Genomic DNA, 12,567 nt, shown 5'->3' with positions numbered 1-12,567 from the left:
GGGAGCAGTGAGGGGTTAGGTACCTTGCTCAAGGGCACTTCAGCCATGGCCTACTGGTCGGGGTTTGAACCGGCAACCCTCCGGTTACAAGTCCAAAACGCTAACCATTAGGCCACGACTGCCCCAAGCACCATTGCTGTGATATGTGGGAAGCTTTAGCACTGCTGACATCCATGGGAAGCTCTAGCACTGCTTCCTGTGTGCATGCTGTGAATGGTTTACTTCCGGCCGCCACTCTTGGAGTGCCATTTGTGAAAGTCTGTAATTTCTCCAACAATCATACCAAGGGGGCACAGCCAAGCCTACCATGCATAAGTCTGAAAGTGGCTCTTAGTGGTGTGTCGAATGTATCAAAATCTCAAATTTGCTTCCCAATCTGTAGGGGATATCTTTAGCTTCACCTCACGTGCGAGTTGTGGGTGAATCAACTGACAATTAGGGTATGTCCTCTTGGGTGTCTGAAACTCACCAGGAAGGAAAACCAGATAAGTCTATAGCTGAGTTGTGAGAGTATGCACGCACACACACACACACACACACACACACACACCTCCCCACCACTTCAGTGATCTCATAGGGAATAATGAAACTTGTGAGGTTATGAGGCCCACAATCCTTAAAAAAAAAAAAAAAAGAACCTTCAAGAACACCGATATGGACCCTAAACTGTAGCCTACAGTATGCCTCCCCCATCCCCATCCCCCTGCCTGCCCCAGTACATGGCAACCCAACAGACATGCTTTACTGAGCCCCAACACAGTAAATGAAATAAGAGCTATGTCATTCTGTTTTAATATCTAAGTGGAGAGTCCTCCCCACAGCGGTTATCACAATGGGCAAGGACTGACCACATCAGAGGCCCTGAGAGAGGGTAATGGCTTTAGCAGAGCATCCCATTAAGACCTGCCCATGCCATCATGGTTGCTCTGTTACAGACTTCCATGGAGTCGGCTGAAGTTAAAGATACAGCTATGTCTTCTAAAGCTTCTTCTTCCTCTCAGGAAAATGGCAAAAGCTCAGCACATGTCATTCCATAATGGGCTCTATATGCTGTGGTATATAGTGCATGGCCAGAGTAAACAAACTCTGTATTTTCCCAACACGTGCCTCAGTGCAAACAAAGATGTATTTTGGATATGAACAAATCCTTGTCAAAAAAAAAATAAGACCAAAGGAAACTGTATTTTGGGGCTGTGTGGTTTGACAGTTTTTTATACACTGAAAAGAAAAAGAAAAACGAGCTGGAATTATGTGACACTCCACCCTCCAGAGCTCTGTCATTTGGCTGCATGTTACTAACGGTAGCTGAGTCGCCTCTCTTGTGGGCTGTAAACACAAACATAGCCTGGAGGAATAGCTGCTTGATACCAGGGAAGGTGGCAAGGGAAGCACATTTTGGGCAGTCGGGAACCAACTCAAAAGTTGACTTAACTAAATGTTTTTTACACAAGAAAAAGATATGTATACCAAACACATCCTGTTCAGGTGTTTAATTGCTATTGACATGTGTGTTGATTGATTTGTCTAATCATACATTTGCTTAGCTACGTGAATCTTCAATTCTGTCTCTAAAGTAAAGTAAGCTCCAAAATGTCAAGATGGTGGGTTTTTTTCTTCTTTTTCTTTCAAAACACAATTTCACTGAAGAAGAAGAGCATCATAAACAATGCCTCTCAACTCAACTTAAACGCCATAACTATACACTGCAGCAAAGCATCACTTTGGAAAATTGTACTTGATCGTCCAATTCTTAGAATTGTAAATGCTCAAACACGCCTTGTGCTCGCGGAATGCTTAATTACAACCCTATGACTAGGCAGTCCCCCCTCAGTTGCAGTATAGGAATCTCCCACATAAACCTGGCAAACCCCGACGACGCAAATAGATACACAAATTATCAGGCTGCAGAAAACGTCGTCGCAGAATCAACCCAAAAGTGTCATTATGTACAAAATGATTTAGGGCACAAAGTGTACATTGACAATTCTACTGCTACTTTGGAGAGGCCTCTGGGTGTGCACCTTGTCATCATTGGGGTGTGTGCATTTCCTGTGTGGCCAAACAAATCCGAATCAAATAATTGCAAGTGACAACCTAATTGAGAAAGTCACGTCGGCGGGTGAGTGACTAAAACCAGGGATGTATATGGACACAATTGATTGATTCAGATGAGCTGACGATTACAGGCTGGAGAGTGAGGGGCCTTTGATTATGGATAAGCCAAAGTGTGTAGGGTCTAGGCAGAGAAATGAGACCGCAGTTTTGAGGCTTTTTTTCACCATCAGGAGTCAGTGAGGCCTCAGAGCTCTTTCTTCCCCCTGCTGGAGGTTTTGTAGTACTGCACCTGTGACCTGCACACTATGGCGCTTTCAGCGTGAAAATGTCACAAAGAAAAAAGCCAAACTGAATGTACTTTCCAGCGCGTCTTTTTATATCTTTATTAGCTGTTTCTAGGGCAAAGTACTTACAAAAATACACAAGCAAAGGATTATAAACTGTTTGGCCTGAAATAGTCAATTTAATGAAAGCCTCACTATACCCTGCCAAACAGGCAAGCTGACCAAACATAAACTGGGCAGTGCCACTGTCCATCACAAGCTGAGAATTAGACTAAACATGTTTGCCCCCTGGGGAGCTGTATTAGGATATTAAGCTTAATCACCACCAGGGAGATATGAAGCTACTGATGAATGACACCAATGCTTTATTTTCAACAGATTCCCTCAAAACCATTACTAGGAGTTCCCATTTATTCATATATAAAGATGTATATATTAAATGATCAGGTGGTAATAAGCTGTTTTTGAAATAGATAACTAAAAGAGGACGAACTTAGAAATGTATGTTTATATTGTGCTATAACTCAAAATCAATGTCCTTTTTATGTTAAATTATTAGTTATTAGCTATTGGTTATTTCATGTCTTTGAGGGGCATTGAAAAAGGTTTTCATAATCAACATGGCTCAACATGCCTTGCCTCCATGGTAAACATAAACATTGCATGTCTATGAGTGTTAAGATGATTTGAAGATACATAAACTTATGCCTTATAAAAAATAAATATTTGCTGTCTGGTTACAACTTATTTAAGTCTAAACACACCAGAAAGTGTTTGGTTGGCTATGCTGAAAGATAGAAAACATTTCTAAAACATGAACTACCAATGCAAACACTCACTCTGTTCATTTCTGCATTAGTTCACTTGTGAATATAGATGAGAAAGTGGAAATTCATGGCATTAAAAAAACATAAAATGTACTCCTGTGCATCCTCATATCTCAAAGTTAAAATCTAATCATGGGGTCTAAAAACAGTGCGAGCAAACAGCTCTTCCTGACGTGACATGCCAACTTTGGGCAGATCGTACTCTTAATTATAGCCCCGGTTGGAGATGGGAGGTTCTTGTGTGGTAGGTGCTTTTTTAATGATTCCAGAGAGGGACAGATACAGTATAAATACCCTCAGTATTGTCCTGGAGAGCAGCAGTTTCTGAACGGGCTCCTCACCCAAGGATATACAGAGGCAGGAGCACCGGCTGAGATTTTGATTTTTTTGTTTGGATCCAAGGCGTGCCGGTAAGAGCCCTCTCCGTACTTACAGCTCAGCATCCTCACAAGCAGCTTGCCTGGGGCGATGCTTAGGGCCTTTACTCTGCCTAGTGATATCTAAAATGTACTGTTTTCTTGTACATGTGCATGTGAATTTGTTTCATTTTTTGAATAAGTTTTATATCAAATAAATGTGTTTAGATTCTAAATACATTTATTCAGATGCTTGCATACTCAGGGACTTTGGAAGTGAATATTGCTTGCACTAAGGACAGGGAGAACACTACTGTACTTGCTGGGCTCACTGTGCACAAGAGCCCCAGAGGGCATCACTCACTTGCAGTGACGTTGTGAGCTCAGCAATACTGGTTTGCAAGTGACTCCTCAACGTAAGAGCACAAGGAAACAGAATAATCTGGCCTCGCCATCCTTGTTTAGCTTTAACACAGTGTTTAGAAACTCAAGGGGAATAGCCTACTCATAGCATAGCAGAGATAAGTTGGTTTTACCCAGACCTTTGCAATGTGCATGTGGAATGAAACCAATGGGGACCATTCTATCCATTTCCACTCTTCAGCTACATACATGCATCTTTGGATGCACAGGGATGCTGCAATACCAGCATTTACCACCACCAATTTCATTTCAATCTCAAGAGAAGACTGAAACACTGAATAATAATCTCCATCTCATCTCCTGTTCTCCCCCTGTAGATTTGACCTCAGAAATGGACCTACGAGTAGCAACCATCCTCCTCCTCTCTGTGGCCCTAGCGGCGGCCACTGGCAAAGGATATGTCGTCAAGAAGGTGATGAAGGCCCCCCAGTACCAGCCCTACTCAGTGAAGAGCCATGGTGAGCATGGACACTCCGTACTGACACACACACACACACACACACACCTCACTTCTTTAGCACAGAATTGACAACAAAAGTGCTCTTGCTAAGTCATACAGTCATACTAGTGTGCAGTAGTGAGATATGAGCGGGGTGTGAAATGCACAAGCTGTGACTTTGAGTTTTAAAAATGCTCAACGTTACAGTATCCTCAGCTGCCACTGCACAGTGATTGGTGGCAGTCATTTTTAAGTTGAGCCAGTAGCTCACTGCTCAGCACTGGACTGCCTCAACACACAGCATGTGCAGGAAAGAACCTGAGCCTATTTTCAAGATAGTTAGAGACCACTTTGAATTCTATTTAGCTACTTTTTGTTTTATTTTAAAGTAAAATGGTCAATATTTGCAATGGGATGCAATGAGAGTTAAATAGTGAACTAGAACAATGCATTTATCAGCTACATTATTTTATTCCGATTTATCAACTGAGATTATCTAAAAAGGTGCCGATACTTACTGAATGATTTTCAAGTGAAGCACTTGTGTTGCCTAAGTTTACTGCACCATGCAATATCATGTCATACATGACCAATTCGATTTACATTTGGATAACTGTACAATATCTTCTCTTACTGCATATTTGGTCTTCTTTTTAAATTTCAAGTTCAGCAACATGTAGTATGTGAATAGCTATAAGGCATTCAACATTAGACAACATTTTGTAAAACATTAACTGCAGGTAGTGTGCGAAAAAAGCATGAAAGACATAAAGTTACTTTATTTAAGTTACTTATTTGAATCCTAGACTCAAACTTATTTAATCATAGCCTCAATTCCTCTTGCATTAAATTGAAGGTAGACATTAGGGGGAAAAAAATAGGAAATCGGAAACAAAATCTCACCCAAACATGGTTCAAAGGAACCGTGGAAGACAGGGCCACTTGAGCATCTGTACACCTAGTTAAAAAAATAAATCCTCCAACATCTGTTTTGGTTCATAGAAGTCATGTCTCCAAAGTTGGCCAGTGGAAACAACAGAGTTTACGCACTGTTGAGTGACCACATTAAGACGCCCATATTAAAACGGGGGCCTTCAATTTCACCCCAGGGCCTCCACACACGCACTCCCACATCTGCTGGTGAGAACGGCCGTAAACGTGAGCGCTATTTTTGGCTTCGCGTCTGGAGTCGTTGCAGCCACTGAAAACCACTGCAAAGTGCTCCAAACCTGTGTCACCAGGGGCAACCTGGCGTGGGCGCGGCGAGCAGCTTAGACGCGGGTGTGGCCCAGTCATGGCCCACATGTGCTCCTGGCTTGGCACAGCCTCAATAGCAGCCTCAGTCCCCCGGAGTAGATGTGCTGTTTACTAACTGACTGCCTATTCCATGGAATGTTAATCCTCTCTAGGTAGACATTTAGAATGCGCTCGGAATGGCACAGTGAGCTTCCGAATCAGGAAGAATCCATTCCACTATTCTACACTAGCCTTTCAAAACATGCACAACATGATATGCATGTTCTCAAAGTAGTATTGAAATATGTTTGAAAAGGGAGCAAAATAGCCAGTAGTGTAAGTCTAGGATAAAAAGTCACATAACAGCTTTGTTGAAACCCTGCACTATAAATGCTTGTGCTGAATGATACACTGTACACCTCTCCTCCAGTGTTGATAATACTGAACAGATAAACAGATAAAGTAAAGTTGTAAAATTCAGCTTTCAGAGGGAGTTAAATATGCTCTGGATAAAAAACACACATTTTAAAACATGTTATATTAACTTTTTGATGTTTATACCATCTGAAGAGCACAGTTAATGAGTATATAAAATTATTATTGGCCATATTAACTTGACTTAATGAAAATGAAAAATGCAATGAAGGGACTGTAACAACGCTGCACTGTCCCAGTTCCTTCTGTGTGTTTTGAACAGCTCTGTGGGCATGACACCATCTCTTTTGTTTACAGTCTGAGGCACCGGGTCATATGACTAGTTTTCATTAAATAGTGAAAAAAATCTTCATTCAAAATTACTTCAATACTAATAAAAACAATATAATAAACAACATCTTTAAGCAGCCTAAAAAGACCACCTACAAGACACTCACATATATCACACACACACACACACACACACACACACACACACACACACACACACACACACACACACACACACTAAATGGCAAAATGTGTTACTGTAAAAATGTGCTACTGCTGCCACTTATGGCAATCACTACAAACCTGTTGCTGTCACCGCACTGTAGAGGCACTTGCTATTACTAAGCCACTAACTACACCTGTTACCATAACTACATACACCTGTTACCATAACTACATACACCTGTTACCATAACTCTACATACAACTGTTACCATAACTACATACACCTGTTACCTGTAATGCACCTGTTTCTGCTACCCTTGATGCACCAGTCATATCACTCATGGTGCTTGTTGTTCTACTTGCAGTGGTGTCAGTGGCCGGTGAGCCAGGTGCACCAGGTGAGCCTGGCGCGGAGGGTCCCCCCGGTCCCCCTGGTCCCGCTGGCCAGGACGGCATCGGATACCCCGGCCCAGAGGGGCCCGCCGGACCTCCCGGACCCGCTGGCTACTCCGCTCCCGGAAAACCTGGCACCCCTGGCGGCCCTGGCAAACCCGGTTCCAACGGTGCCCCCGGAGCCAAGGGAGAGAGCGGTGCCCCTGGCGCTCAGGGACCCAGAGGTATGCCCGGCCCCGCTGGAAGCCCCGGACCTGCTGGCCTCTCTGCTACTGGCAAACCCGGACCCTCTGGCATGCCCGGCGCCATGGGCCCACGAGGAGAGCAGGGCGCCAAGGGACACACAGGTGCACCAGGTGCTCCAGGACAGAAGGGAGATAGAGGAGTTGGCTATCCCGGCCCACAAGGTGCCACTGGCGCAATGGGTCCCATGGGTCCCTCTGGCCCTGCAGGTGAGCCAGGTGTTGGAAAGCCCGGCAGAATGGGTTCCCCAGGTGAGCCAGGAAAGGCAGGTGTCCCAGGTAGAGATGGCGCTCCCGGAGCCATGGGTTCTCCCGGCCCCAAAGGTCACACAGGCGCTCCCGGTATCGGTCTCCCAGGTAAGCCAGGTGATAACGGCGCTCCAGGTATGCCTGGCTCCGCTGGTGCCAGAGGCCCCCAGGGTCCCGCTGGTGCAACTGGTGCTCCCGGTACCCCAGGTTACGGCAAGCCCGGTGCCAACGGTCAGAAAGGTGAGAGGGGAGGTGTAGGTAGCCCAGGAACCACAGGTCAGAAGGGAGAGCCAGGTGCAATGGGCAGCACAGGTGCAACAGGTGCAACCGGACCCATGGGTCAATCCGGCCCCCAGGGAGCTAGAGGTTTCCAGGGAGAGAGAGGCGCTACTGGCGCCAAAGGTGATGCAGGTGCACCAGGTATGCCCGGGCACAAGGGCTTCAAGGGAGATCAGGGACCTCAGGGCGTTGAGGGCAAACAGGGATACACAGGTGCCCCCGGCCCAGTCGGCCCAAGGGGAGCTACCGGAGCCACTGGCGCTAAAGGCGAGAATGGCCACCCAGGTGCCACCGGCGCCCCAGGTTCCACTGGACCTGCCGGACCCAAGGGCAACACCGGCTACACAGGTGCCGCAGGTGACAAAGGTGAGGCTGGTTCCCCCGGCCCCAGAGGCCCAGTCGGCCCAATGGGACCTTCCGGTGCTCCCGGACTCAAGGGTCATCCCGGCCTCCCTGGCGCACCCGGCCCCGCTGGCGTAACCGCCAAGGGCATCCCCGGACCCCAGGGTCCTCCTGGACTCCCAGGTACCGACGGCCAGGACGGCGTCCCCGGTCCAGTCGGCCCCCCCGGCCCCCCTGGCCCCCCTGGTGAGGTCATGTACGAGAAGAGCATGGGCATGGGCCCGGGAGAGATCACTATGGTCAAAGCCCCCATGTCCGCCTTCAGCGCCACCACCTCCACCCCCTACCCACCCTCTGGTGAGCCCATTAAGTTCGAGCACATTGTGTACAACGCTGAGAATCACTATGACTCCGAGACCGGCGTCTTCACCTGCCAGGTGCCAGGAGTCTATTACTTCTCCTACAACATGCACGTGAACGGCGCTAACGCCCTGGTCGCCCTGTTCAAGAACGAAGAGCCTGTGATGTTCACTTACGATGAGTACAACAAGGGTTTCCTGGACCAGATGTCCGGTAGCGCCGTCCTTCAGCTCAACGAGCAGGATACCGTGTACATCAAGATTCCCGATGATGAGGCCAACGGTGTCTTTGCCGCCGACAATGTCCACTGCTCCTTCTCTGGCTTCCTGATCGCTTCTACGTGATAACGTGATCGAGCCAATTCATGCCACCATTACTAAATCCGTGAAATGTTTCTCTTAAGTAAATAAGTGGCCTGTTAAGAGTAGGAGTTAACAAGACAGGATGATCTTTATTTTTGAGAAATAGAGGCATCTTGACTTGAACATCCAAGCAGAAAGGGTGCAGATGAGAAAAAGGTAATTTATAAAACAGGTTATCAGGGATTGGACATCAACAAACAGCATGATCAGAGATACTGTTTTTGTTTTGTTTTGGGTATTTGTTTTTTTATTATTATTTTTATTTGTTTGTACTTGCTTTGCTCTTGTGAGTGGATACAGCATGTGAAGGTTTAAGTTTATTTTGTGTTTTGGTCATTTTCCTATCTCCAATTTTCCTTTTTTACTGATTACACCAGGTGCTCCAAATGTCTGTTAATGTCTGTTTTTACACAATGTTTTCATGGCCTTCTTAATAACTATATTAAATTACATAACAATATGTGATACGTGTATGCACAATGTTGTTTCTGACATCATTGTATCTGACTTGAATATTGTGAAATGGTCAAATTGATCATCAAGAATCATACGAGATATAACACAACAACAACAATGCAAACTATGTCCCATCCAGGTTGTTATATCAACACGATTCATTGTGCTATGTAAAACATAATGGTTGAAATAAATACTGTCTTTAAAGAACACACCGACCTTGTTGCTTCCTCTTTCCTACACACACATGAATACCACATGGTTTAGCTTCAACTCTGCACAATTTTAGAATTTGAAAAAAGAAAAAAAAATACAGGATATTGCAAGCGTTTGGTACTTCAAACCATCACACAATAAATCCCTTTGAGGTGGACATGGGGAGGCCAAAATAGCTCACGTAACCCTCCCTTGTATAGAGGGAAGTAAACAAATGTGTTTGCCATGAATGGTCATAAAGGTCATAACATAAGTGGCCTGTCTCTCTTATGTGTGTCCAAGCATAATAGCATCTCTGTGACACCAATATAGGGAGTCAATAACCAAATACTAACTAGACTTAAACTGGCTCTGATGGACAGGAACAGTCGAATGACTGTGGAAACCCATCTAATGTGGATTCCTTTTCTGAAAAAAACTGGGATCCAAGTCAAGGAGGCAGTGCACCACAATTTAGGGTTTTTACTGGGTGTTGGTTGGCCCCACTGTTTGCAGAGGTTTTCTTGTTCTTCCTTTTCTGCGCAGAAATAGCTGGAGGTTGGCACAGAGATGTGGAAGCAATGGATGTGAAAGAGACACTCTCCACACACACACACCACATATACAAACACACTCATGTACACACACACACACCACATATACAAACACACTCATGTACACAAACACACACACACACACACACACACACACACACACACACACACACCACATATACAAACACACTCATGTACACACACACACACTCTCCACATACACACACACACACCACATATACAAACACACTCATGTACACAAACACACACACACACACACACACACACACACACACACACACACACACACACACACACCTCATATACAAACACACTCATGCACACAAACACACACACACACATAGACACACACATAAACACAGAGAGAGAGAGAGAGAGAGAGAGAGACTCTCACACATAGACAGACTCACACACACACACAGGCGAGGGCCCTGGTCCAGACAGAGACTGTTCCCGTGGAGGTAATTTGGGCCTGCCTGCCACAGGCCACAGACAGCTGAAGTGACAGCCATTTTGAGAGAAAGGAGAGAGGGAGAGGGAGAGAGAGGGAGAGGAGAGAGGGAGAAAGAGAGGGAGAGGGAGAGGGCTGTGGTTTCAGCGAGGAGCGGTAAGAGGTTGGTGGTGAGCGCTTGGAGCCATCATGAGAGGAAAGGCACACGAGTTCTCAGTACATGTGAGAAAAGAATGGGCAGAGAGAAAGAGAGAGAGAGAGAGAGAGAGAGAGGGGAGAGAGAGAGAGAGCAGAGAGAGAGAGACAGAGAAGAGAGAGAGCAGAGAGAGAGAGAGAGAGATGAGAGAGAGAGAGAGAGAGAGAGAGAGAGGGAGAGAGAAGAGAGAGAGAGAGAGAGGGAGAAGGAGAGAGAGCTGGAAGCCACAAGAGCTTGCTCAAAAAAGCCACCCTGAGCAGACTGGGGGCAGCAGTATTGGGTGAAAACACACCCTTCCTGTGGCGGCGGGATTAGTAGGGGGCGGGTAATCTGGGAGCGCTGAAAATTTTAGGTTTAAAATGGGCGCAGCCAGCAAATGAGCGAAAACACCCAAGTGATGTCTTCAAGTCATTTCTCTTTCCTCTGAAGGGTTCTACTTACCGTGAGGTTTGGATGGGCAGCAGGACTGACCCGAATGTGACGGTCAATTTCACTGTGTTACCCACTGTGTTGCTTAACCTACGATGTGTGTGTTTCTGGAAATCATGAGACTAAAACAGAAGTCTGGAAGGGCATGTTACTGTCTAATTTGTGTTTGTGTCCCAGGAACAACCCAGAAACATCCCACGAACCTCCCAAGAATTTTATCTAAGAATGGAAATGTGCGACAAACAAACAAGAAATGCACAAACACACAGAAGGTCATATATATCGCTGACCAACAACAAAACATCACACTCTTTTGTGTCGCTGCTTTATCTTTATGCTAATCATTCTGGAGATTTCAAAAACTTGAAGATAGAGTAGCCGCACACTCTGATCTCTCAATAATGTATTAAACTAGATGTACCGCATAGCGGTACAAAATATGACCGTTGCTCAGTCCTGTACATCCCACTTAAAATAAATCACACTTGTCAATTTGTCTCTATCTCCTACTCCATCCCCCACTCTTGAAACTTTTGTGTATGCTTGTGTGCATGCCTGTGTGTGTGTGTGCACGCGCGCGCGTGTGGCTGTGTGCATTTGTGCATTTGTGCGTGTGTGTGTGAGTGCCTGTGTGTGTGTGCATGTGTGTGTGTGCATGCGTGTGTGTATGTATGTATTAAGAGATCAGAGTGTGCGGCTACTCTAATCACCTCCTGGCCAGCACCTCTTCTTGGCTGTGCATTCCTCCTCCTGTGTTTTTTCATGATTAATTTAAAAACATACTCAACAACAACAACAACAACAACAGCAACAACAACAGCAACAACAACAGCAACAACAACAGCAACAACACATTACACCTGTGTGTACTGATTCTGTGTGTACTCATATACAGCATGCATATTAGAAATGATTAGAAATGATATGCTACAAGATCATTTGATAAATCACTTCCACAAATCAGCTGCACCTAGTTGTCTAGTTAGCCACGTAAAATCAGATGTTTAGTACTGAGTTTTACTAGCCTAGAAATCTAGACGCGCCCCTAGCGGCCAGGGCTAGTCTAGCAACTCTCCGTTGACTTGTGAGCTCTAGAAATCGAAACTAAATCTGGCATTGAAATCGTGTATAGAGTCGTTTGTTGGGCTTAACATAATGATTGATGGCAGAGTTGCAACGGTTTGGCTTGAATTCCCTGCTACTTGAAAACAAATATCCTATTGCGTCCTATTGCGTGCAGAGGGAATTTGAAAGACAACTGATTATCCCGACCCTCGGACTGAGCACTGCGAACGGTGAGTGCCCAGACCCTACATTATAATGTGGGTCTGGCTCGCCAGGCTAGAATTTTACAATAGCAAAAGAAAAATTATATTTAGTCCACGTGTTTCCTGTCTATGTCTGTGTATACCAGAGTTCCATGAATAGTGATTCTAATGTCATTTGATTTTGATTGACATAGTGATTTTTGTCATTTTGCCCTTCTACATACAACACCCGTTCCTCAAACAAGCTCCTCCTACAGTCTTCAATTTCCCAAACTAAACT

The 12,567-nt window shown here is 45.3% G+C and overlaps 1 protein-coding gene across 1 annotated transcript; it reads left to right on the top strand.

Annotated features, from left to right (window-relative positions):
- The first annotated feature begins 3,488 nt into the window (after positions 1-3,488).
- col10a1a (collagen, type X, alpha 1a) lies at positions 3,489-9,385 on the top strand. The gene is made up of 3 exons (XM_076295615.1): positions 3,489-3,576; positions 4,263-4,403; positions 6,856-9,385. Exons 2-3 carry the CDS (start codon positions 4,277-4,279, stop codon positions 8,697-8,699), a joined length of 1,971 nt encoding a protein of 656 aa, XP_076151730.1. The 5' UTR covers positions 3,489-3,576; positions 4,263-4,276; the 3' UTR covers positions 8,700-9,385.
- The last annotated feature ends 3,182 nt before the right edge of the window (positions 9,386-12,567 follow it).

Source organism: Alosa pseudoharengus, unplaced genomic scaffold (assembly GCF_046254945.1).
Source record: "Alosa pseudoharengus isolate Yale_2024_CS ecotype anadromous, Long Island Sound unplaced genomic scaffold, YU_APseudo_1.1 YU_APseudo_1.1_scf_2, whole genome shotgun sequence".
Lineage (NCBI taxonomy): Eukaryota > Metazoa > Chordata > Actinopteri > Clupeiformes > Clupeidae > Alosa > Alosa pseudoharengus.
This window is presented reverse-complemented; position numbering and strand designations above follow the sequence as displayed.

Bases quoted from the DNA above. Each gene is read 5' to 3' on its own strand.
- col10a1a (XM_076295615.1), top strand. From the start codon at position 4,277: ATGGACCTACGAGTAGCAACCATCCTCCTCCTCTCTGTGGCCCTAGCG. The intron at 4,404-6,855 runs GTGAGCATGGAC...TTCTACTTGCAG, and splicing joins CTACTCAGTGAAGAGCCATG to TGGTGTCAGTGGCCGGTGAG.